The sequence below is a fragment of the Alternaria burnsii genome (genome assembly GCF_013036055.1).
Source record: "Alternaria burnsii strain CBS107.38 chromosome Unknown 715, whole genome shotgun sequence".
NCBI lineage: Eukaryota > Fungi > Ascomycota > Dothideomycetes > Pleosporales > Pleosporaceae > Alternaria > Alternaria burnsii.
In genome coordinates this window covers 1101735-1125398 of record NW_024066116.1, presented here as the reverse complement: position 1 = coordinate 1125398, position 23664 = coordinate 1101735, and the positions used below count along the sequence as shown (strand labels likewise).

The 23664-nt window shown below is 51.6% G+C and overlaps 8 protein-coding genes across 8 annotated transcripts; 1 reads left to right on the top strand and 7 right to left on the bottom strand.

Annotated features, from left to right (window-relative positions):
* Nucleotides 1-494: 494 nt before the first annotated feature.
* GT037_007528 (vacuolar atp synthase 16 kda proteolipid subunit) lies at nucleotides 495-1524 on the bottom strand (the record flags this gene model as incomplete). The annotated part of the gene is made up of 6 exons (XM_038932575.1): nucleotides 495-556; nucleotides 605-865; nucleotides 920-1003; nucleotides 1068-1113; nucleotides 1346-1358; nucleotides 1508-1524. The coding sequence occupies 6 exons, from the start codon at nucleotides 1522-1524 to the stop codon at nucleotides 495-497; spliced, it is 483 nt and encodes a 160-aa protein (XP_038785063.1).
* Nucleotides 1525-1934: 410 nt separating this feature from the next.
* GT037_007527 (l30e-like protein) lies at nucleotides 1935-2369 on the top strand (the record flags this gene model as incomplete). The annotated part of the gene is made up of 2 exons (XM_038932574.1): nucleotides 1935-2015; nucleotides 2070-2369. 2 exons carry the CDS (start codon nucleotides 1935-1937, stop codon nucleotides 2367-2369), a joined length of 381 nt encoding a protein of 126 aa, XP_038785062.1.
* Nucleotides 2370-3328: 959 nt separating this feature from the next.
* Nucleotides 3329-4624, bottom strand: GT037_007526 (uncharacterized protein; the record flags this gene model as incomplete). The annotated part of the gene is made up of 1 exon (XM_038932573.1): nucleotides 3329-4624. One exon carries the CDS (start codon nucleotides 4622-4624, stop codon nucleotides 3329-3331), a length of 1296 nt encoding a protein of 431 aa, XP_038785061.1.
* Nucleotides 4625-10843: 6219 nt separating this feature from the next.
* On the bottom strand, nucleotides 10844-11839 carry GT037_007525 (nad-binding protein; the record flags this gene model as incomplete). The annotated part of the gene is made up of 1 exon (XM_038932572.1): nucleotides 10844-11839. The coding sequence occupies one exon, from the start codon at nucleotides 11837-11839 to the stop codon at nucleotides 10844-10846; it is 996 nt and encodes a 331-aa protein (XP_038785060.1).
* A 579-nt stretch (nucleotides 11840-12418) lies between these two features.
* GT037_007524 (uncharacterized protein) lies at nucleotides 12419-13609 on the bottom strand (the record flags this gene model as incomplete). Its single annotated transcript, XM_038932571.1, has 1 exon — nucleotides 12419-13609. The coding sequence occupies one exon, from the start codon at nucleotides 13607-13609 to the stop codon at nucleotides 12419-12421; it is 1191 nt and encodes a 396-aa protein (XP_038785059.1).
* Nucleotides 13610-15695: 2086 nt separating this feature from the next.
* GT037_007523 (alcohol oxidase) lies at nucleotides 15696-17617 on the bottom strand (the record flags this gene model as incomplete). The annotated part of the gene is made up of 2 exons (XM_038932570.1): nucleotides 15696-17392; nucleotides 17437-17617. The coding sequence occupies 2 exons, from the start codon at nucleotides 17615-17617 to the stop codon at nucleotides 15696-15698; spliced, it is 1878 nt and encodes a 625-aa protein (XP_038785058.1).
* A 581-nt stretch (nucleotides 17618-18198) lies between these two features.
* Nucleotides 18199-20593, bottom strand: GT037_007522 (dna repair and recombination protein mitochondrial precursor; the record flags this gene model as incomplete). The annotated part of the gene is made up of 2 exons (XM_038932569.1): nucleotides 18199-19589; nucleotides 19636-20593. The coding sequence occupies 2 exons, from the start codon at nucleotides 20591-20593 to the stop codon at nucleotides 18199-18201; spliced, it is 2349 nt and encodes a 782-aa protein (XP_038785057.1).
* Nucleotides 20594-21728: 1135 nt separating this feature from the next.
* Nucleotides 21729-23439, bottom strand: GT037_007521 (nuclear and cytoplasmic polyadenylated rna-binding protein pub1; the record flags this gene model as incomplete). The annotated part of the gene is made up of 5 exons (XM_038932568.1): nucleotides 21729-21922; nucleotides 21980-22121; nucleotides 22176-22823; nucleotides 22871-22972; nucleotides 23068-23439. The coding sequence occupies 5 exons, from the start codon at nucleotides 23437-23439 to the stop codon at nucleotides 21729-21731; spliced, it is 1458 nt and encodes a 485-aa protein (XP_038785056.1).
* Between the last annotated feature and the right edge of the window lie 225 nt (nucleotides 23440-23664).

Sequence of the window (23664 nt, the reverse complement as noted above, 5' to 3'; positions counted from 1 at the left end):
GACAGAAGACGACACCGCAAGAAGAGCGACCGTATGGCCTTGACGATCGAAAAGTCATCTTGCAACCGTAGAAGAGCGAAAAGATATCGTAATCGTAGAAGAGCGAAAAGATATCGTAATCACATCGCCTTACACTCACCAATGACTACACCACGGTGCTACTAGTGAGAAGATTCAAGACACACAATGACTATAATGAAACAAACGCATTTCGTTTACACGCGCAGAATGAAATTGATGAGACCCTAGAATACACGCCGTCAAATGGATCGCAAGTGCATCTCAACCGATGCCATTATTTACCACCTCGCTTCCCAACTTCGAAGCCCTCGTTGTCCTTCCGTTCGAATAATACATGGAGACGTAAGACATGCCGCGCATGTTGGTGTTGCGCGTCACATGTGTAGATTGCTGAACGACTTTGCGTATCGATGCCGTTACATGATTGCTGCAGGTAGGTATTGTCATATCTGCAATGGAGGCTGCGTAATCGTCTAGCACTTGGCGTCACTGGCCTTGGAGTTCATGAGCAGGGCGACAATGAGTCCGTAAAGACCTGGTGTATGTCAGTATAAGCTTTCATCGCGATCGGCGAGTAACGTACCCAAGACTTCGGCGAAAATGAGAATCAAAATCATTCCGACGAACAACCTAGGCTGCTGAGCGGTTCCTCGTACACCGGCGTCACCAACAATGCCGATGGCGAAACCAGCAGCCATACCCGACAGGCCGACGGCGAGACCAGCACCAAGCTGGATGAAGTTGGCAAAGAGCGAAGACTCTTGTGTCAAACCGTTGGAGATCAACACGGACACGACGAGACCGTAGATACCAATAATACCCGCCATGACAACGGGAATAATGTCTGAAGCATGTTAACTATATTACGACATTACGGAGTTGATTGGTCTAGGCGTACTCTTGACAATCAGGTCAGGGCGGAGGACACCCATGGCCGAGACACCAACACCGGCCTTAGCGGTTCCGTAGGCAGCGCCGAAACCTGTAGATGGATATACCAAGTCAGTACTTGTTTCACGTGCAGTTCGCAAAGAGATACTACGTACACGCGAACACGATAGCTGACGTGCAGCCCATCGCGCCGAAGAAAGGCTATTTGCTCATTAGCCTAGTTCTTTGGATAAACATGGCGCAGTCTGTCGCGTCGACAATGTTGATTTCGAAATGCAAGCTGAAGCGACAGGAAGCAAGCAGTAAGACAACAGACAGCATGCTAAAGACTATGCTATGCAATGTTGATGGTTGTTGGAGCTACGTGATGGAAGGAGGTCGTCGCGGTGCCATCGCGTCGGGAGGCGAAGCGGAGGTTGGTTCGAGGACTTACAGCATAGACGGGGCTGTATTCATCGTGTTAGCTAGTGTTCGTGTTGTACGCCAATAAGGAAGCTTCTCCGATGCTCAGTCGACAGTCGCGAGCCCAGCTTATCTCCAAGAGGCAAGCTGGAGCTGCCTGCATGTGAGACAAGGGAGCTCCGTGTTCACTCACCAAAGTTCGGAGACCATCTTTGCGGTGGCGTATGTAATCGACGAGTCGTCTAAAAGGGTGTCGAGATCTTTATTGAGATGGACGGGAGTCGTGGATGCGGCGACGGGAGGCGGTTGTGATGTCGAGGAGTGGTGACGATGGTTGGCGAAGAGCTGGACGTCGCTCGCCTCGACACTATACCCATCCGGTCACTAGCCTGCGGCATCACGTGTGCCAAGACCGATAATCTTGGTAGCTATCAACTTTTCGGTTTCTCCGTTCTAAATTTTTAAACTACCACCTCTCCACTACATTCCGGGCGAGCAAGCAGTGTAAGTCGCATACCTACAGTCTCTCCGATCTACTATCGGCTTACTCACATCTCATAGGAATCCTCCTTCGGACGAGCTTCAGCAGTGAACCCTACCATCACCAAACCTCTACTACCATGGCCGAAGACAACAGCGCCGCATGGCCCCAGGCCGACCAGGCTCTCTCCCAGGAGATCCTCGACCTTGTGCAGCAGGCTGTGAGTTCTCTAATCCCAACAGACATTTCGAGACATGTACTGACTTGGTGCCAGACCCACTACAGGCAGTTGAAGAAGGGAGCCAACGAGGCTACCAAGACTCTCAACCGTGGTATCAGCGAGTTGATCATCCTCGCGGCCGACACCTCCCCTCTCGCCATCCTTTTGCACTTGCCCCTCCTTTGCGAGGACAAGAACGTCCCGTACGTCTACGTCCCATCCAAGATGGCTCTCGGCCGCGCTTGCGGTGTCGCCAGGCCCGTTATCGCTGCCAGCATCACGACCAACGAAGCTTCCGATCTCATGGGACAGATCCGCACCCTCAAGGATAAGGTCGAGCGCCTCCAGATCTAAGCCAACAGGGCTGCTTCCGGTACAAAGGATTGCAAGAGGTAGAGACTTGTTTCGCAATACTGGAAGGTTTACGTAGCGACAAGATGTCAGAGACTTGGGATGAAATACGCCCATTGTCTCTGTACGTAGACCGAGAATGAAATGCCGAGCGCAAGTCGGCATCGACTCTGCCAAAACTGAACTTCTGGCCTACATGCTGTCTTGATCTTGTGTAATGCGCGATTATCCTAGTACTAACAGATGCAGAAATTTGCTGGCGCATGATTCAGTTCCAGGAAGAGCGCATTCATTTTTTCTCCAATGCAGCGCTGTGATAAAAGCCTTAAGTATAGAATCTGGACAAACTCTATACAGATACTTGTACAAGATGGATGTGGCTGCGTAGGCCGAACGCAGCGCTACATTTCTAAGCCTCTGCCTAGGCTCTTCTTGTGCGATGCTCTCAGCAATATTACGTCACGTCTGTCATGCTCGGTACCCTGACTCTTTACTCCGAATCTTTCGAGCTGTGACTGCTATGTTATTTGAGTTACGTAGGCTGGACTGTGTAGCCACTTGTGTCTTCGACCTAGCCCAGTGCGTTGATGCTGTTCAGTTCAGAGCAAAACCACGTGGGCCATTTCAAGCTAGCCGGCGGGTACCTTACATCCGCTCGCGCCAGCATCGGGCATCCCAAGCGAATCTGCCAATTAAAAGAACATCGAAAGACTCACAGATTATTGTTCTCATCACGCAACGCGGAAAACAGCGAATTCAACCTAATGTTTTACTTTTATCATTCAATGACAAAGCACGCCTATAGAATTTCAAAAAGCGATCAAAGGAAACACGCCGAAGCTGCTACACATCAAAATGATAGAAAGCTACTGTCCGTCGCTAGCCCATCATTCGCCAAGCTGCAGGTAGAATTGCATCGACTTCTGGCATCAGTGTTGCGTCTACACGCCCATATACGCCAGTTAAATAGCTATAGTGATAGCTGGTATGACAACTGTAGTCATGGCAGAAGAACTGATGGATCTGGCGACCACCGCTTGACTCTGCGCCGGCGCAGTTCCTCCAATGTCGTTGTTCTTGCATGACGTGGCAGAGCACTTGTGATAGATGCTCATGGCATTCGCATTACCGCAGATCTCGTTGGCATTGCCCACACAAGGCTTGGAGCAGGAGCCCATGATACCATCTTTGGGTGCGTACTTGGGATTGAGGTTGTTGTTGCAGAAACATTCGTTGCCATTCTCAGGCGCTGCGTAGGCGAAGCCACGATTATTGCAATAGTCGACGCAAATCTCCACTGTCATGTAGTCATTGTACGTCCACGAACCATTCATAGCTCTATCGCTCACGTTATCCGTGCCGCATCCAAGATACTCCCATTTCTGGATCGCAGTCAGGTCGATGTAGTTGGTAGAGCCGCCGGAACCAAGTGTTGGTGAAGTTCCAGAGCATGTTCCTGATGTGGCGCGCTCTGGACCATAGGTGACGGGGTTGCAGCCAGGGAGTGCGGCAAGCTTTCCACTCGTTGGCTCGTTGACAGACGTTGGTAGCTTGCAGTCATTGCATTCTTGGTCAGTGAACATAGTGACCGCGGCGCAATCCTCAACCCGACCTGAGTCGTCCGTGCAGGTATCAATCGCCTCCTGAAGTACGTCTACGTCCCAGCCGTTGAAGAAGTCACCGTGGAACCCGAAGCCCGTTGCATCTCCTTGGGCGAAGACAAATGGATTCTGTCCATCAACCCATTGATCGCTGAACAGTGCCGTATCATAGAGAAGCTCGAAGAAGATCGACACCGTGTGAACAGGATGAGAAGGCGGACAGTTGCCACCGTTGTATACGTTGCCGTCTGGGTAGCTCATATGACTCTTGTGGTCCACAGAATCAAGGTTGACTCCATCCCAACACTGGGGAAAGTAAACCTGGGCTCGCAGTCCGCCTGGACATGGAATATCAGGAAAACCGTTAGTTTCAGGTTTGTTCGCACCAAGACAGTTGAATGAGATGCCCTGGGCGGCAAGACTACCATCATAGGTGCGGGTAAACGGGTCACCCGCGACCATGCGGAAGCCTTGTGGAAATGCATGCAGTTTCTCCGTCTGATTGTCTCCACGACGTTGGAGATAGTAAACGGTCATGCCGCCGTTGGTGTCGCTTGGGTCTAAATCCAGGCGCACGAACTTAGTATGTTTCTCACATGTAGCTTGTGCAGGAACATTTACCGCCCATGACAGGAACTGGAGCGAAGCCAGATCCATCTTTATATTTGACATATAGTTGAGGTGTCCAGTAGTTAGACATATCCTCCTTGATCGTGCATGATGAGCACTTCGAAGCTTGAGTGTCTGCGTAAGTCATAGAGGCTTTGAAACCTGCGCCACCGGAGATTGTATGGACGTGACCAGAAATGGACCCGGGACTGACGATAGGATCTAGTCGCTCTCGGACATTTCTTCCGGGGCAAGACATGCGAAAAAACGCATTCGAACAAGCAGCAAGGCCAAGGGTAAGAAGAACATTGTTGGTGAACATATCGATGAGATGCTAGTAAGGTAGCTTGAGGCGATGAGAGTGAAGTGCTGATGTTGAGTTGGGAGAATCCATATAGGCACCTTTATATATACTCAGAGACAGACAACTTGTGATTGTGAGTACTGAGTTTGTGTGACAGATGTAAGAACTGTAAAGCATGGGACGCTAGGAAGATGGTGATGGTAATGTCTTTGTTAAGCAGTAGTTTCGAAGGCTTAGGTTAAGTTATTCAGCCCAGATCCGCAATAAGATGTATCAAAGTGAAGGTGATCCTAGTCCGTGGCGTCTTGAGCTGCTTGCTCACTCTCGATCATCGTGCGGGATATGTCTTTGGCTGCTACCGGAACAGCCCCACACCATATTTCCGCTTAATCTTACGTTCGAGGGAGGAGACCAGATGACAATTCACCTCGTAGCTCTAATGATGGCAGTAAGGCTCGGTACCTATACACGCGCTTTACATGAACGTATGTCACCTCGCCAATGTGAAGGAAGTCGTGGTTGCGCGACATCGTCAACGTCATCGAGAAATGATATGCAACTGTTCCGAGTAGTAATATCGAGTAGCGCAGATTGCTGGATGCGATAGTGACATACATGAGGATGTGGACCGCCCGAACCCGCTCTTGCGGAAGGCGCACTTTACCATGACGCCAAGACGAAATCGCAAGCCCCATTCGATAGCGACCAACGATTGCCCAGCGTGTTGACATTTCTGAGAACCGTCTTGATGCTCTCGATTATCAAGCGGTGGTTCCCAAAATTGTAAAAGCAGTAGAACGTAACCGCCGCCCGTAGTTGACGATAGCCATTAGCGTTGTCGCTAGCCGAAATCATTGGAGCCACGTTGGGCGGATGCGACACGTGGGCCTTCGTGCCTCTGCTCACGGTCTCCGCAGGACGAACCTCCTGCGAACTCCTGAACAAAACACAAATGATTCTCTTCGTCCGCCCCCGCCGCATACGCTTCCATATGATGAAGCTCCGACATCGACTGAAATTCTTCAACGACTAGAAATACCGATAGGTCCGGTGTCGCAGTTTCCACACCCTATGGTCAGCGCTTACCCACCTCTGTTTAGCAACTAGGTATCAGGAAGTGTGAAAGTAGCACAACTTCTCCGTCAGCAGCCACAGACCGAATTATTGCATTGATAGTGCTTAGTACCACAGTGCAAGTGGTGTTGATGAGGAGGCGAGACAAAGGGGCATCACCACTATGTGGCGCATGGTACAACTCCTACGACAACTTCAACATGCATATCGTCTTCCGAATACAGAATATGGGGCTCGATCCATAGGGATTGGGCTTTTACTTTCCCATGACTTCTTTCGAGGGCTTCTCACGCGATGTGGTCGCTGGACCGAGCCGGTTCTGCAAGTACCATGGTACGACTCTACCTACGATGATCTTAACAAAATTGCCCGGACAATGAGGCAATTGCAAGGAAGAGATCGCCATGTCTTCTCTGGATGGACTATATCGCATAAGGTATCTTGTGTGATATTCACCAACAGGAACAAAAACGAAGGAGGTACCGCTGCCAATTTTGCCAAGTCAGGCGATACCACGACTGCAAACGTTGTCAAAGTGGGGACACTGCTCTGGAAGGCTACCGTTACTATGTGTTACTCCAGTGTACACCCTGCATGCAGAAGGTCATATTCCCGGAACTTACAAGAACACCTGCCCTCAGTCATCTCCCTCGTCTGAGGCATCGGTATTGACCTGTGTTGTCGAGCGACTGGTAGATACATCCGGCGATTGCATGTGGTTTCCAGCTTCAGATCCTAACATACGCTTTTGGTATGGTAATTGCGGCCCGTTGCCACCTTGGTCCGCAACGCTTGGCAACGCTGACGAGGCTGGACACACGACGGCCCTCGACGGTTGGCCATGTGACCTAGCCGGTATCTAAGAAACGCTATACTCCCTTGAGTATTACCTGCGAGAAGGGCAATCAACACGTGCTCCGGGAATAGAAAGTGGAGTCGATATGAGTTGATATGGAGCATAGACATCCCGTTTAACTAGGTTAGTGTCCACCCCCTAACATCGCGGGGGCTAGTAGCCACGAGATCTGACATTCCAAATTTTCTTCAGGTGAGCTGATAGTAATGTAGATCGTCTGATTACACGTCACCATCTTCCCACACAACACTTGCTGAGACTGTACAAACTGTGTTTGGCTGCTGTTGCTGACAATCCCTAGCGATAGGAGGCAACGGTTATCGTCTTTCCTGCGAAGTATGGTCGAACTACGCCATAATACAAGTGCTCACATTGAACAACGACGCTACACTGCTAAGTCCAACTTCTGCAGCCCTATTCTTCGATCGTGGATCGGTGCCTCATGGGATAGCGGTACAATATGGTACACTTTTCTACCAACGTTGAAGGTGTCAGACGACTATTGAATACTGTACTACCTCAACTTTGATCGCAGTCTATACTTCGAACCTTCGGACAGCTGGATCTTCTGCCAAGCCAGCAAACACATTGAGTCAACTAAATGTAAGAGATGGATGACATCAAGCCTGCGTTTGGGCATCGATTTGCGCCAGTGGTTATTCTCATGCGAACCACCGCGAGATGAATTCTCCCTATCGGCCCGTTTTGGAACCCCGATTATAATTGTAGTGTTGGCTTCTTGGTTACAAGCAGCCGAACACCGCCAATACCAACACTATGGTTAAGATCGATATCCCTAGAAAGTCGCGCCGTTGGTTTGTATCTGGACGACTTCTACCAAGCTCTTCAATGGCTTTGACCTATGCCAAGCTAAGTGGATCCGTGAAACGACAGGCTCACCAGGCTCGAACTTGCGTTCTGTTCAACTTTGGTAACGGCACGCTTGGTCAGCCAATATGCAGACGCACCCAACTAGCATTCCATGCCAACAAGACAGCTTATCTGCGAAAGCCACCAATGAGCTGCTATTGCGACTGGCGAATCACAGAGTAGTGCAATTTGGTAATTGTAGCAGCTGAAACGAACTAGCACTTGCGGTCCCAACGTCGACATCGACAGCTTTCAGCCACCACACTTGCATGCTCCAGACTCTAATTATCACGTCGTCCAAGTGGTGTAAGCTCACCGCAACTTCCACCATGAGCCTTCGCAACTTCCATGAGTGGCTGGCACTACGCAGAGTGTAAGGTCTACTCTTACCAGGAGAGCCTGTAGAGCTAACGGGGGGTTGGGTTGGGTTCATCTGCAGATGACGGGCTGGAAAATTGCTTGCCTTTGATCTTGCTGAGGCTAAGCGTGAGGGCCCTCGGAGGGAGGGGGTAGAGACCCCTAGATTCGAAATGCTGTTTCACGATATGGTGAACTTCCGGATTTTCTGAGTTACGTAGTATCGGCCGCCGCGGCAGTATCGGCTTTCGTACCATCGGCTTCCTCACCACTACATCGCGACCGTCAATTCACTCCCGAAAGGGGAATCGAACGGCGGCATCTGTGACAGGCAACCCACGTGTACCCCGCGAATCGAGGTCGCTTACACCTAGTTCTAGAACTAAAAAGGGCTGACAGTCTATCTTGAGGCCCAAGTGGCGATTACCAACCCACATGGCCAGTGCACATGGGCAATTCTTCACATGCGCCAATATAGACGTGACATGCGCGGGTACGTCAGATGTCAGAAATGCCAGATCCGCGGGAGACGGACCTCAACTAACCTGCTAGTCTGAGAACGGTTGATTGGCCAAGGGTGTTCGACCCGACACATGTCTTTGGTACACTTACGATACACTAAGCCTCATCTCGTTTCTTTCAGCCTGGGTATCACGGATCCACAATGCTCCACCACGTTTATACTCTCACCCGCCGACGTCCAACGGCTCAGACGGCGCGTGAGGCCAACTTAAGTACTAAAGAAGGGTACGGGTGCTAAACGCGCTTGTGTGACGTCCACCAGTATGCTGCTCGCATAATCTCTCTAGCACGAACGACGCATACCAATGTGACGGGCCTGGTCATCCTGGGTAATACGCCAAGGACGAAGACTAACACAGCAAAATTTCGGGGTGACCGACGAAAGAGGGGACATGATACGATAATCACACAAAGAGACGCAGGGACTCATTGTCTGAGGAAGGTTCGGCGTGTAAGGAGGGGAGCAAAGCTGAGAATTTCGCGACAAGAACCTAAGCGAAGCGAGCTCTGTCTGTCATCGATGATGGCCTGATCACCAAGAAGGAAGACAAGCTGAGACGTTTGTTGGCATCTGGCATCAAGGCGGAGATTTAGCCACAGGCCACGAGTACGTTGAGTCCAGCTCGGTACCAACGGCATGCCACTCGCCCACTGCAGACGCCCTGTGTATGAAGAACGTCTGGACCGCTGTTGTGTGTCGCCCATCGAAACACCTTTGCGTTGTAAAGGGTGTTGCGTTTCCTTTTGGAAAAGGCGCTGAGGAGGCTGAGATGCAGTATCACGGTGAAGAGACAGCTCTCGACGCTCTACGCCATCTACGAGCCAACACAGCATAAACGCACGTGGTAAGAGTCCAGTCGAGACACTCTCGCACTGACACCACGCATGTTATTCCCGTTTTCTGCTGTCTCTTGCTCTCTCCATTCGACAATATCACGCCAAGACACGAAAAAGCAATCTCTAGCCACCTGCCGCCACTTTGCGCCTCTACCAGACTATTAGCTCGCAAAAAAGCAGCTTGTTAGTCGCCCCGAGGGGGAAGTAGGGTCTTGAACCTTGTTTCCCTGTCGTCACATCTTTTCTGAGGTACCGAGCAGGCATAGTCTGGTTTCCGCGGAAGCAGACACCCTGAACCTGGCTAACGTTTGCGGTGTAGGGCCAATCCCAATATGGACGCATTGCTTTGTTGAACCACGGTGGAGTACTGCTCTTGATCGACGTGGGCGATCGGCGGTGCTTTTCTCATCGTTCGCTGATTGTGACTATCCACTATTCTTTTGGAGGGGGTGAGTTTAACCCCTTGATTGGTGTTGGGCGAGCGTAGGGGTAGGATGTATATATGGAGGGTATGTCTCCTTGTAAAGAATCTCTATCCAACCATCAACTCAATCAGCTGCATTAGCTTATCCAATCGAACATCTTTTATACAAAATACATTTTACTTGGTATTACAGAGCGATCTTACCACACATCGCTTCGTCACTACAGCGGCACGACATATCACAACCACGGGGATACCATATGCTCCTGAGTCAATTACAACTACAACCACAAATCAACAATATGCCATCAAAAGGCTGGACAACACTCCCACCCTGCCCAGGCCCACCACCAAACCGACCCCTACCTCCACTACCTTCAAAGTCATAACCACACCGAGGGGAGGAGTGAAAACGACGTCGAAGCCATCAGTCGAGTCGAGCAGGAGGAAAGCAGAATACCCACACGTGTACGATACGATACTTTGCCGCGACTTCAGCTTGGAAGGAATCGTAGGAGGAGACAGAGGACTTGGTTCAATTCTTTGGTGACGGAGAGTGACTTGTTAGAGTTTAACTCATTGTACGAAATTTGGTTTGAAAGGGCTTCACTCAATTCTTGGGGAGTGAAGATCGACTTGCTAGAGTCTGGCCTATTATGAGAGATGTATCTGAAAGGGCTTGGGGCGAATTACGCCTATTGCGAGGCATGGAACAATGGTTACGTAGTCGAATTGGGAGAAACAATGACAGAGTTTTCTTGATGCAACATGCACGGTCATATGTCGTGATCAATCAGCCCCGATATGCATGAAGTGACTACCACGACTACCTACGTCCATAAACCAACCTCTAGTGTAGACGGATACGATCTGCAGCGTTAGTACCCTCTTGGATTTGACGTCTTGCTTGGTATCACACGACTTGGGTAATGTTAACCGACGGAAGCATGCAGCCTACGATAGAGTGACTTAAAACAATCTTCATCCGAGGATGTTGTTATCATCGACTACAAAGTCAGGCTTTTACTTTCCTCCTGGGAAGACAAGGCCATTGTCGTGCCTGACCTTCTGCATGATCGCCAAAGTATCCCTGCTATGCTGCTCCAGTCTCCCTAGCGCAGCCTCGTCCTTATCTTCAATGCATCTCGCAAACTCTCTTGCCTCTTCAATCAAGTTCAGCTTCTCAGGCGTCTTGACTCCTTGTACTTCTTCCCGTGACTTCTTCTTAGGATCCCAGAAAGTGATCTTGTCGATGTCGGTGATGGTCGGTACAATTAAGGTGCCCTTCTCGCCATAGATCTCAGATGGGGCATCAGAGTTGTAGATCTTGGAATGGCAGAGGTGTACAGTAAAGTTGGGATAGTGGAGAATCAAGCGACCGGCACCGTCAGCTCCCGTTGCGATCTTGACAGGGTAGTACTGCGAAGAGGTGGGTGCGCCAAAGAGATCGACAGCTGCAGCCACACAGTATACCCCCAAGTCGACGAGAGCGCCACCGCCCATCTCGAGGTTGAAGATGTTTGGTACTTCGCCTTGCAGGACCTTCTGGTAGCGTGAAGAGTACTGGGCGAAGGTGATAGAGGCGCCATACAGGGGACCAAGGTCGGAGATCTTTTCCTTGAGGAGTTTGAAATTTGCTTCTTGGATGTGGCGGAACGCCTCGACAAGAACGACCTTCTTCTGTTTGGCTAGCTTGAATAGATCATCCAACTCCTCGACTGTGCTGCATGAGGGCTTCTCCAAGATGACATTCTTGCCTGCATTGAGAAACAGTTTGGCTTGCTCGTAGTGTAGGATGTTCGGGCTGGCGATATAGATTGTGTCAATCTTGTCTTGTGCCAAGGCATTGAGGTCGGTGTATGTGGTGATCTGCTTGCCCTCGTACTTGGATGTAAACTCTTTGGCAGTCTCTTCCTTTCGTGAGTAGACTGCGGACAGGTTGTATTTCCCAGTCGCGTGTGCGGCTTCAACAAAAGAATGGGTGATCCAATTGGTTCCGATGATCGCAAGGTTAATCATGTTGACGGTGTTATTGTTCCGGTGGTTAAAGTGATTGAGTGCGAATGGAGAAGACGAGACGCCTGATATATATGTCGTTCGCGTCGAGGGGCAGTCGCGTTCAACCCCACTAGGAAGCTTCAAGCTCCAGGTCTTAGTGTGATGTCATTGGCCGACTGTTCGGACTTCCCAAATCGGCAGTAGTAGGCAAAACTAGACACTAGTCTCTCGTGTTTCTGTAGGCAATGGGTCAACGATAGAGAGCGTGATTTTTCCAGATCAATCGGTGTTGTATTGCAGGTTACTAAATGCAGGTCAGACTGTAAGACAGCCTCAAAACTAAAGCTCCTGAAGGAGGGTATCATGCTGCGACGACGTGTCGTGTCGTATCGTTGAAATGTATCATACCATATGCGTAAAACAAAAGCGCATCCTCGTTCCATCCATGAACGCTGGTCCGAGCCGCGTTGGGTGACGATCATAATGTGAAAACAAAAAAGTGCAAGACCAACCATGCGCCAAAAACAAACCCCAAAACTCCGTACGCTCAAAGCCGCGCACTCGAAAGATGCAGTCACGCTGACAGATCAGTGTTGAAAATCAATCTTCCCAGATAGTCTCCAGATCCAGGTCGCCGCGTCGTTCCGCTCCGCAGACACTCCACCTCTTCCTCGAGTCTCGCTTGCCGAAACCTAGACTGCGCCCACGGCCTTCTGGCACATCTAAGCTGGACCTTCTGGACTCTCCACCATCCTCACGATCAGCGGCAGCCTTCAGGCGCCGTATGCGGTCGGCCTCTATAGCCTCTTCTTCTGCGTCTGGACTGTCCTCGATAGTCTCGAGGGAAGAAATGGAGGGACTGCGGGAGCGCATCGAGGTTGGTGTAGAGGGTACAGACGATGAAGCATGTGACATGGGGTAGTTCTCGTTGAACCTGGATGGTGCGAGGAGCGGCGAGGAGGCAGTTGATGTCGGAGTGCTGACCGACGGGGTACTGGTAGGCGGTGCGCCGAAGGACACCGAGACTTGATAGAGCGGTGAAGCTGGTCGACGCCGCCTTGAGAGCGAGCCTGTGCTGCTGTACAGACTTGACACGGTGGTGCCAACGCGTGGCGTGAGTTCCAGCTCGGCATCTTCTGAGATATCGCACACACTCGGAGCGCCCTCGAAGGAGCCGATAGAGGCCGGACGGATACCCGAGCCGTAGCGCTCTGGGGCCCCTACTGTATGCGGCCGTGGCTCCAGTGCTCGCGGGCTGCGGGTCCGCTTGGGCGAGCGTAGAGGAGAAGCCGGGCGGGCAAGCTCCATCGGGGTAGGCGAAAGCCTTAGGTTGCCAGACGGTTGCATGACAGTAGGCAACGAATGGGCCCGTGTCATGGGCGGCGCGCTCGGCAACGCTGACCCGCTCTGAGAGCGAAGATGAGAGCGAGAGTAGGGCGAGCGATTCCGTGGCCGAGTGGTGAGGGAGGTGAGAGTGTCGGGCTGGGGGTCCGTCTGCGAGCGTGGTGTAGAGGGCCTGCGCGAAGTCATGCTGTCATCGGAGGTGTTGCTAAGCTGGCGGGCGAGGGTGCTGCTTTCTCCCATGGTGTCGGCAGAGGGCTGGCTTGAGCTCGAGCTTGAGCTTGAGCGTGGTGTGTCTTGTATAGGCGCTTTGGTAGGAGTCGGTGTCTTGTTCGGGCCTTGAGGCGGTGTCGGGCTCACAGTGGACATGGACTGTAGGCGTTGGACAAGATCGTCGTGATGCAGATCTTCATTCACATCAGGCGGCGAGGAAGGATTTGCGGCAGTCATGACGGCGGTCTGCGAGTATACATAGTCTGCGCTCAAGACTATGGACTGGAGAGGCCGAGGTGGAGCTAAGGAGCGCAGGGGGATAGCGCGGTGCTCGTGTTGTTCTGGGCGCTGAACGCACGATGGACCTTGCAGCGTTTCAGCCGCCGGAAACTCACCTTTTGCGCGCCGTGACTGGCCAGCGGCGGTCAAACTGCTCAGCGACAGGTATGAGCGACAGACTGCGTGCGAGATGCGGCGTGTTGGAGCTGCGAGAGTCGGAGCGGTGCATGAGAAAGCTCACGATGCTGCTGTTCTGCGACTCGAGAGGGAGGGGCCGCGACGTTGGTACCTGCCGCCGAGATTGCCGCTATCGAACATCTGGGGCAGTCGCGACCGCTCGCGACAACAAGGCCACAGCGAAGCCGCCGCTCATGCAAACACTACGCACCATGTCAAACAATACTTTGTTTGCTACATAGCCTCGCATTTGACATGTCCCTACACATTAAACTGTCATCACCATCCCCGGCACATTCGGTCGCCTCCCAGTCTCCAGCCGCCATGATCCCTGATCAACACCGGACAAGACTCTAACGAGACCCTGAAATTGGGTGCAGCTGACTAGCGCCCCGTTCCACCGCCGAATGTCGACAGGCACAGGCCAATCACGCCTCTGCTCTCGCAGATTAGGACGCTATCGTGTGCCGAATTGGGTGCGAGCTGCTAGATGTGGATGCCTCAGGCTTCATTTCGCGACGGCGTGGCTATTTATGCCTCTTCCCCACATAATTTCTCACCCTTGTCCGTGTATTGCTTGCATTAACTTTACCACCATCATCTATCCTGCTCAAGGGTCGCTCACAATCGATAGTCAAAGTCTGACTGCGGTACTGACTAGACACCTCTTCGTCAATCTCGGTTGCGCACTGGTGAGAACCAAGGTCGGAAGAACTAGGGCAAGGCAGGCTATGTATATCTCATCATTGCGATCAGCGGAGCACTGTGTACTCACTTCCCCATGGCCGTAACGTCGTCGGAACCTATTTCTTAGGTAGCCCGTTACAGACCTCGTTGCAACAACATCGTCTCATGGGCAGATCTTAGCCATCCGCACCCCTCTATTTGGTAACGACTCAAATTTCACTACAAGCTTCGCAAGGCATCCCATATGTGGCCAACTCAATCAGCTCATCTAAATCATACTAAAAGCGACAGAGGACAATAAAGCTGGTAATTACAAGAAACGAGACAGCTGAGCCATCATTGGTTAATTGCTATATCAAGAGACGGGAGTGTTTTTGTTCCATAATTGCCAGTCGATATCCAAAGCCCAACTTCACTTGAATACTTGGAAACAGACGTATGTGTGGGCGTCATACCTTGTGAACATTCTGCAATCGACCAACTTCAAAAGTTCCCCAAGGTCACAATAATTTCCACTCGTTCGATTACGCAACGCCCCAACACCTGGGTTGCCACATGGTCATCGTAGCAAGGATGGGCAAGGTCCTAGGAGAGACGCCCTCCTGGATACAGGAGCTCATCGAAAGGTAGTGAGCCAATCGACATCTTTGCAGTCTGCGGTGATGACCAGTGCTAACATTAAACCCCTATCTACACTTCACAAGCGGCTGTCATTTGGTATATAATTAGGATAACCACACACAATGATACATACGACCATAGGACACTGAAAATTAGGCTTCCCGTCCGCTCAGCCATATACAAGCAGTGTACCGGCGGATTAGTAGTTAGGTGGGTGACCACTAGCGAATCCCCGCTGTTGTATGTTTTTGAACTTTTTGTTGCATCTTGCTCTTCTACCGCTCCTGCCTAGCACCGAGCTCGCAAAAATGTATGGTGGTGGTTTCTCTTTGTTGCGAGGGACGAGATGACGTTTCCGCAAATCAAGGTGCTCGCCTTAGTTACCTTGTCCTAGCAATTATTCTAACAGCTATTTCACTCAAAACTCAAAACGGACTTCTGTCTCTGTTAGTAATAATCTGCGATAGTAAGCCCTTACCTCCTCGCTTCCTTATACAGCGCGACCTCCGCGCCCTCATCCCCTCTATTGTTTGCTTTACTTTTATTTCCATCTGAACCTTTACAAATGCCTGGCCTTAATCAGATCTGCAGCCTTCTTACCAATCGCGTACGCAGTTGTCTGCGTATGAGTTCCGGGTATCAAAGGGATGATGCTAGTATCAGCGATGCTGAGACCCCGCGTTCCATACACTCTCAGCTGACCGTCTACCACACCCCCTAGCTCGCGAGGCATCATAGCAGCGGTGCCAACACTATGTCCATTTGATGCCACGAGCTTATTCTGATTAAGTAGCCAGTCCTCCCAGCCCGCGTCGTCTGTAACCGCACCAGGAATCGGATCTTGCTCGACGATGTCAAGGTCTTTGAAAGCTTTCGATTCAAGAAAGTGCTTTCGAATGTATGTTTGCATGCGAACGTGCATCTTCTTATCGATAGGGTTGGACCAGAGGCGGTAGTCGAAGATTGGATCGCCGAGTGGATCGGCGGGGTTGATCTTGACGTAGCCGCGAGAGAAAGGCTTGAGCAAAATGCACATGCCCCAGCCCTTACCAGAAATAGGGTGTTCAAGCCAAGCATTGATCTTGGACTTGAAGGACGCAAGTAGAATCTCCTTTTGTTTCTGGTAGCCCCAAACCAATTCCTTTGGGGTGTCGTTGGGAATGAAATCCTCAGGCTTCTGTTTGGCAAGCTCCTCGACCATCGCGTCGAATGCTTCGCCAACAAAGGTTGCAGGAGGTAGAAAGGCGCCACTGCTTGTGATCCAAGCTGTATACGGACCTCCGTTGGTTTGCTTGAAAAGGCTATATACTTCCTCCTTGTACGTGGCGTTTGATCCAATCGTGGTTGGCTTTGGGAACGAAGTGTCGCCAGTTTGGTTGTACAAGCCGAGGGCAAAAGAGTGATCCTGTAGATTCCATCCTACACCAGGAAGATCGATCAGAGTTTTGACTTTGGCGGTATCCAGAACATTTTTCGGACCAATGCCAGAGTACTGGAGAAGCAGTGGAGTGCGGGCAGCAGATGTGGAAAGAATGATCTCACGTTTTCCTTTGACTGTGAATACCGTCGAGCTATACCGACCTCTAACCTCGACGCTGACCGCATGCTTCTTTTCGTCCTTCTCCGAGCCGGAGAAGTTCACCTTTGTAACACGATGTAGAGTCAATAAATGGTAATTCTTTCGCGGTTGAACTTCGATGTAGTGACTCAGACCAGCGAAGCTTCGGTTGTATTGCCTCGCGGGGTCCATGGACGTTGGAATACAGAACAACCCATAGGCGTGCCCATCCGCGTGTTCTGTCTGGACTGGAACATTCTCCTTCTCGGCCCAGGCTTTCCAATGATCTTTCTGGGTGGCATATCGAAAATCAGGGTAAGCACTAACTACGGAACCATTTTCAGCATACGCGGCAGGATTGTACGTGATGCCCCATTCCTTCATGGCTGGTGTTGGTGGTGTAAGAACAGAACCTTTCTTGAAGTAGGGACAGAGACCCTCCCAGTCCCAGCCACCGTTACCAGGAAATTCGGCCCAATTATCGTAGTCTTCCGCGCTACCACGGTCGAAAAAATGTCCATTGACCGCGGAACCACCGCCTACAACAGCTCCATTGGCGACTGGGAACGTGCGGTTGTTCACGTTGGTTTGTGGCACCGATGTCAGGTTGTACAGGAATTCTGGTGCCGGAGTGTTATATAATGGCATGAAAGAATCGTCTTGGGCAAGGCGACCGTATTCGACCAAGAGTACAGTTTCTGACTTGTTGAGCGGCGATCAGAAACGACAAGAGATCGCTTACGCTTGCCGTCCTCGGATAGACGATCAGCTACCGTGGTGCCAGCTGTTCCGGCGCCAACTATAATGTAGTCGTATTCTTTGGCCACATCAGTAGCTCCTTGCTTCACCTCAGCGTTGCTCCACGATGGTAGCGCTTGAACAACGGCCACGAAGCTGAGGGCGATCAAAAGAGTGTGTGCCATGTTAGATGTCGAGGAGCTGCACATTGATAACAGAAGAAGCAACATATAGACGAAATAGTTATCTCTGCAAAGATTACCAGTTGCCAGCCGTATATGGCGGTTTCGATGTTGTTATCTAGGTACTACAGGAATTAATCTCGAAGGCTTGGCAGACAGCCTTGGAAGGAAGTCTTCGCGCATCCCTCGGAAACGTACCCCGTGGAGCGACACAGCGACTGCGATTGATGCAGAGCGGGCGGATCGCTTCTACTTTCATGCTCCTGGCACGACATTCTTCGGGTGTTCCTACGACTCACGATCGTTGTCTCTACAGATTTTCGAAAGACGTGACATAGAAGGCACAAACATACATTTGGTTCTTCGCAGACTGTGTCAAATGGCATGGTTTTGGTATCTCCGTATGCTGCCTTCCAAACGCCGCGTGAGAATATAGCTGTATTGCTACAAGTCTGGATAACCATGCTACTATCCATGTAAGCTTCTCCAATTCATGAACGCCATTGTGCCCTGTAACAATAACACCACTTATGCCGTCGTATCGTAAGCCAATATCTCAAACCTACCCCATATTATCTTCGCTCTCATTCAGCACTCTTCACCTTCGCAGCCTGCATCTTACCCAGGATGGTCTTGCTCTTCGCTTTGCCCTCGACCTGCTCTGCTCTGCTGAGACCAGCATAGAACGACCGCACCTTGTCGTGTGCAATGACCTTCCTAGGATCAAACCGCAGGATCTGCAAACCAGCCATGCTCGTCGCACGGGATAGCGCAACGTACGCTTGACCCTTTTCGAAGACCTTGCCAAGATCGACGCGCACACGCTCAAGCGTCTGACCTTGTGCTTTGTGGATGGAAAGCGCCCATGCGAGGATAAGCGGGATCTGAGAACGCGATGCTTGCACTTCGCCGTTTGGTAGCTCGATTTTCCAGTCTTCGCGCTTGCATAACAGGTCGCGCGTGGTACCATCTGCGATGGCGAAACGGACTACAGGATAAACCTGGCTGCTGTTTACGCCGAGCGAACTCTTCATCATCTCTGTCTTCATAGCAGCTTCTGAGGGACCACCCTCCAGGAAAGCCTCTTCGTCCTCCTTGTAGATACTGAACATTTGCTCAGTCATGAAGCCTGTAATCTTCCCTAGCGAGCCGTTCACTAAAGTGTCGTCCATGTTCTTCACCAACATGACCTGGGCACCTTTTTTGAGATGTATTTGCGCCGGTACCATACAGCTCTGTAACAACCTATCACGCTGCTCTTTGTTTGTGATCGTACCACCATCGCGAGCTTCGAACAAAAAGGTATTACCATGGAGTTGCTGCATACGAGTTGTGTTTGCCTTGTCAACTTCTGAACGTGTAGGGAAGAGCTCTGTGGCTTCGACACTCTCGTCTCCCTTTGACAGTGGACGCTCTAACTGCTTGAACCGATTAATCGAGTCTTGTGTCAGTCGGCCCTCTCGCATTTCGTTCAGCATATTGGCGAAGACGGGATCTTTCTGACGGAAGACGTGGTGCAGCCCAATTGTGTGCTCGATGCTTGTAGTCCAGGTACCTGCATCGAAAGCGAATTTGGCCTGCCGTCCATTCTCTGGGACAGGAGGTAACTGGAAGAAGTCGCCGGTAATGACAAGCTGAATGCCACCAAATGGCCTACCATTGTTGCGAATCGTGCGGGCGATTGCCTCCAGCTTGTCGAACAGATCGCCGTCCACCATCGAGACTTCGTCCATAATCAGTACTTTCGTACGCAACCACCGCTGCTTTGCTTTGGCGTTTCGTCTAATCTTTTTGACCAAGTCTTCTACGGGCTCTTTGCCAAGTCCGATACCCGCAAAACTATGTAGGGTAACACCGCCAATGTTGCACGCTGCCAGACCTGTGGATGCTGTGACTGCTACTCGATCTGGCTCACGGGCGTACTTCCGCCGTAGCGCTGCGATGATCTCACGAAGCAAGACCGATTTACCAGTACCTGTCATTGTTAGCAGGGCCTCAAGCTAATAACCCAGTCCACATACCAGCAGATCCAGTGAAGAAGACGCTCTTCTTGTATTCCGCTACTAGGTTCAACACGTTCTGTTGCTCTTCACTGAGGAATATCTTGTGAATAGTGTTCTTCTTCTTCTTCTTGATCGCCTCTTTTATATCCTCGTCAGTGCCCTGGTGCGCTTTTGCTTGAGCCTTGTTAGCCTCCCTGAGAGTCGTTCGCTGCTGCTTCAGGGCGCTCGCGGTCGTGTTGAAAAACGATTGTGACTTGGAGTCCTTCGCTGGTGTCGAGAAAGGCCTATCGACGCCCTTTGAGACTCTTTTCCTAGGGTGTGTGGTCTCCTCTTGCTCTTCCTCTTCCTGTATAGGTTCCTGCTTCTGACTCTGTGCCCATGGTAAGGTTCTTCGCTTAGACTTTGGTGGATCAGGCCTCTGTGGTGTTTTGTAGTGTGACAAAGGCGATGAAGACCACGGTATTGGCTGGCTACTACCCAGCTCTGGTTTTACGTCGGCAGTCTGCGCTCTCGAGTTGTATCCCGAGTCGGCCGAGTCATCAGAAGTAACGCGAGGTAACGTAGGGTATGTGACAGTGCCTTTTGTCGCTGGATCTTCAACGTCAAGATCTATGTCACTGTCGAAGTCGTCTTCATCGAACAGGGCTTGCGGTAAAATGCCCGGATTGTTGCGTGATGTCATATGGTAGGCGGCCGGCAGCTCGTTCTCTTTTTCCGATCCGACAATGGTCATCGTGGGGTATTCGAAGTCATCCTCGTGCGAGCTCAGAGACTTGGCCAATCCGCTCGACGTCCTCTTGGTTCCTTGTGCAGTTGTCCCAACGGGTGTTTTCGTACCACTTCCTACAGGACGCGTCGATGATGTCTGCGATCCAGTGCGATCAAGGACGCTTCCGAGCGAAGCCTGTTTGTAGGCAGTGTTTGTGGGCGAAGCAGACGCGATGGCATTGTGGTTCTGCAACGCCGACTTGAACATGGTAGTTGTTGTGTGGGGGCGAGAGGAGAGGTAGCCGAAGTCGTGGCGAGGCAAGGTTGTAGGCGAATTGTTCGGCGGCTGCAGAGGTGATGTCGAGAAGCGCGTACGAGGAAGGTGCGTAAGGGACCGTGTTGGAGGCGAATGCGTCCGAGCGGGATGGATGCAAAAGAGCGACGACCTTTTCGGATTGTACGGTTTAAGCGACGCACCTCTCTTCCCGAGAGTGACCAGCATACAGCAAACAAGGAGAGCGCCGACAAAAAGAAAGGATTAGCGAGATGATGTCGAGTGTCTGCATACCCTGCGGCGCGGTGGGGTGTGAATGTTAGCATCAATTAGTGTTCGGACCCACAAAACGCGACACGACGTCTCAATCAGGAAGCGCTAGTGCAGTCCATCACGTGCCGATATTCAACGGTGTTTCTGCGGTGTATCTACAAAGCTTGATAGGACATGCAGGACCCAAGCATCTTGACGCAGGTACACGCTCTGATGGACTAAGCCACACCCAGGTACCTGTCAGTGCAATTCTATGACGTACGTAGTACGTAGTGCAGGTCTTACAACTCACGAGAGAATCATGTAACACGCTCCCAAGGTTACTGCTTCAAAGTCTCATATCAATCTATTACGCCTCCAGACTACCAAGTAATTCACCATGAGTACTATGCTAGTCAACATACTATTCCAACCCATCAGCGACGACCAGCATACGCCGCGAGAAACAAGCTTTTGGTATCAACCAGAACCCGCTTTGGTATCAATAAGAATTCGCTTTGGTATCAAGAAGAGAATTCGCAAGAAGAGTCAACGTCATAATAGATAGTGAAGGGGTAATCAGAGCCGAAGCCTGTAGCAACAGAAAACTAACACGAGATAGGAGATTCATTTCGAACCAAACGACCGTAAACCATATCCCACAAGAAATGTGCCAACCATGCCATAAGACAACAACGCTTGCACCATTTTGGACAACGGAATTAAATAACGACTCCCTAAGAACATAAGACCAAGTAGCTGATGAGATATGACCAGAAATCGGAGCTATCCAAAATAGCGCCCCCGTAAACAACAGGCGTGTTGGAACAATAGAGGGCACAGGGCTAAACGGAACAAATCTTAACAAATAGGGTGCTTAGCCCTGGTATCCTCCAAAGCCATTCTGGTTGAATGCTGCCTGAGGAGACTGGCCCCACTGTGGCTGTTGGGGAGCGCCGCGGCCATAGCCACCAGCGCTGCCTGGCTGCTGCATCTGTTGCTGGTAGGGCATGCCAGGGTTGCCAAAGGCTTGCTGCTGCTGCGCGAAGGGTTGTCCGCCGGGGCTGGGTCCTGCCCGCGCATTAGATTGCTTGTTTCGATACTGCAGCTTCCTCCGGTGCCGCTCACCTGAGGGTGACATGGGACCACCTTGTGGCCCACCACCATACTGAGGAAAGTACGCGCTCGGCGTCTGAGGATAAGCTGAGTTGGGACCGCCTGCAGGCGAGTAGCCCTCAAACTGGCCAGTCGGAGGACGATCTTTGCCCCACTAGATTGGAAATGTGAGCTAAGAAATAAAACAAAAGAGAACGGTTCAACCTACGCTACACTTCAGAGGACGGCCATTGACGTTGTAGCCGTTCAGCTGGCAGATGGCCATGGCAGCATTCTCATGAGTGTCCATTTTGATAAAGGCAAATCCACGGTCAGACTGGAAACGCGTCTCGGTGACATACCCGAAGTTCTGGAAAAGCGGTACTAGGTCAGATTGAGAGGTGTAAGGAGTGAGATTTCCAACGTAGCATGTGGTCTGCCACTGGGGCGTCTGAGCAACAACCATATCGTAGCTCTGCACGCCATGGGTGGGGAAATGGTGGTGTCCGAACGGGGTGGTCGGCGTCATGCCCATGGAAGCCATGGCCTGCTGCTGAGAAATGGAAGGTTGCCCTTTCTGGTTGGCCCAGTTGCAGCGGATAGCGCGAGAGCCAAGCCACTCTCCGTCCATGGAGCTAAGGGCGCGATCAGCATCGGCGCGATCCCTAAAGGCGACGAATCCGTAACCACGCGACCTGCCTGTCTTCATGTCCCACATGACGCGAGCCTCGGAGACGGGACCAAAGGTAGAGAAAGCCTGGAGGAGAACCTCGTCATTGACCTCGTTGGACAGATCACCAACGAAGATGTGGAAATGGTTAGAAGTGTCTTCTTTGGCTGTGTTGTTAGATTGGTAGGCCCAGTTCACACGGATTTCCTGTGCGAGTCAGAAAAGTAAGTGGTTGTGCCAACGGCCAAGCTTACGTTGTTGTGGATGCGCCGGCCGTTGAGAGTGGCCATACCACGCTCAGCCGCCCCGGGGTCATCATACTCGACGAATCCGTAGTTGAAGCCCTTGGAGTTGAACTGTTAGCGGTCAGCGGCACTTGAATGCTGCAACATATGCAAGATAGGCCCGGCCAGCTGTCAAGTCATGCAGCGGGTGCGGAGTGTTATCTTACAGAAGGAGAACTTGCAGTTTTGTCTGGAATGATCTTGACGCTCTGCACATGGCCAGTCGTCTCGAAAATCTGACGCAACACGTCCTCGGTGACCCGCGGATCCAGTCCACCAACGTATAGCGCCCGCTTGTTGGGCTCGGGGGCGGCGCGACGGGGGACGTAGCCAGGCTGGCCGCTGGTCGGGGACATGGGGTTGCCCGACATGGGCGAGCTGATGGCGGTCGGGATGGGGTTGTTATTCTGGGGGATGATGACGGGTGCAAGCGGCGGCGGCGGCATGTGCTGCTGCGGTTGGCCCTGGTTCTCGTAGCCGGGAGCGCCAGCGGAAGGGGGAGGAGGGAGCTGTGCCCCGGAGTTCTGTTGGTCGGCCATGGCTGTCGTCGCAAAGAAGCGCACAAGACAATTGTCGCAAGAGGCGCAAGTGACGGCTGCGGGTATCGAACAAGTGGGCGGTGATGCGACGGTCGAGGTGAAGGCGACAAGGCCACGGGGAGGGTCGACGCTGGCGGGCGGGGTGAAAGCTGCTGGGTAGGCGGCAAGGAAAGTCGAAATGGAAAGCGCGACTAATGCTACCAATAGAGAGCGGACTGCACTAGG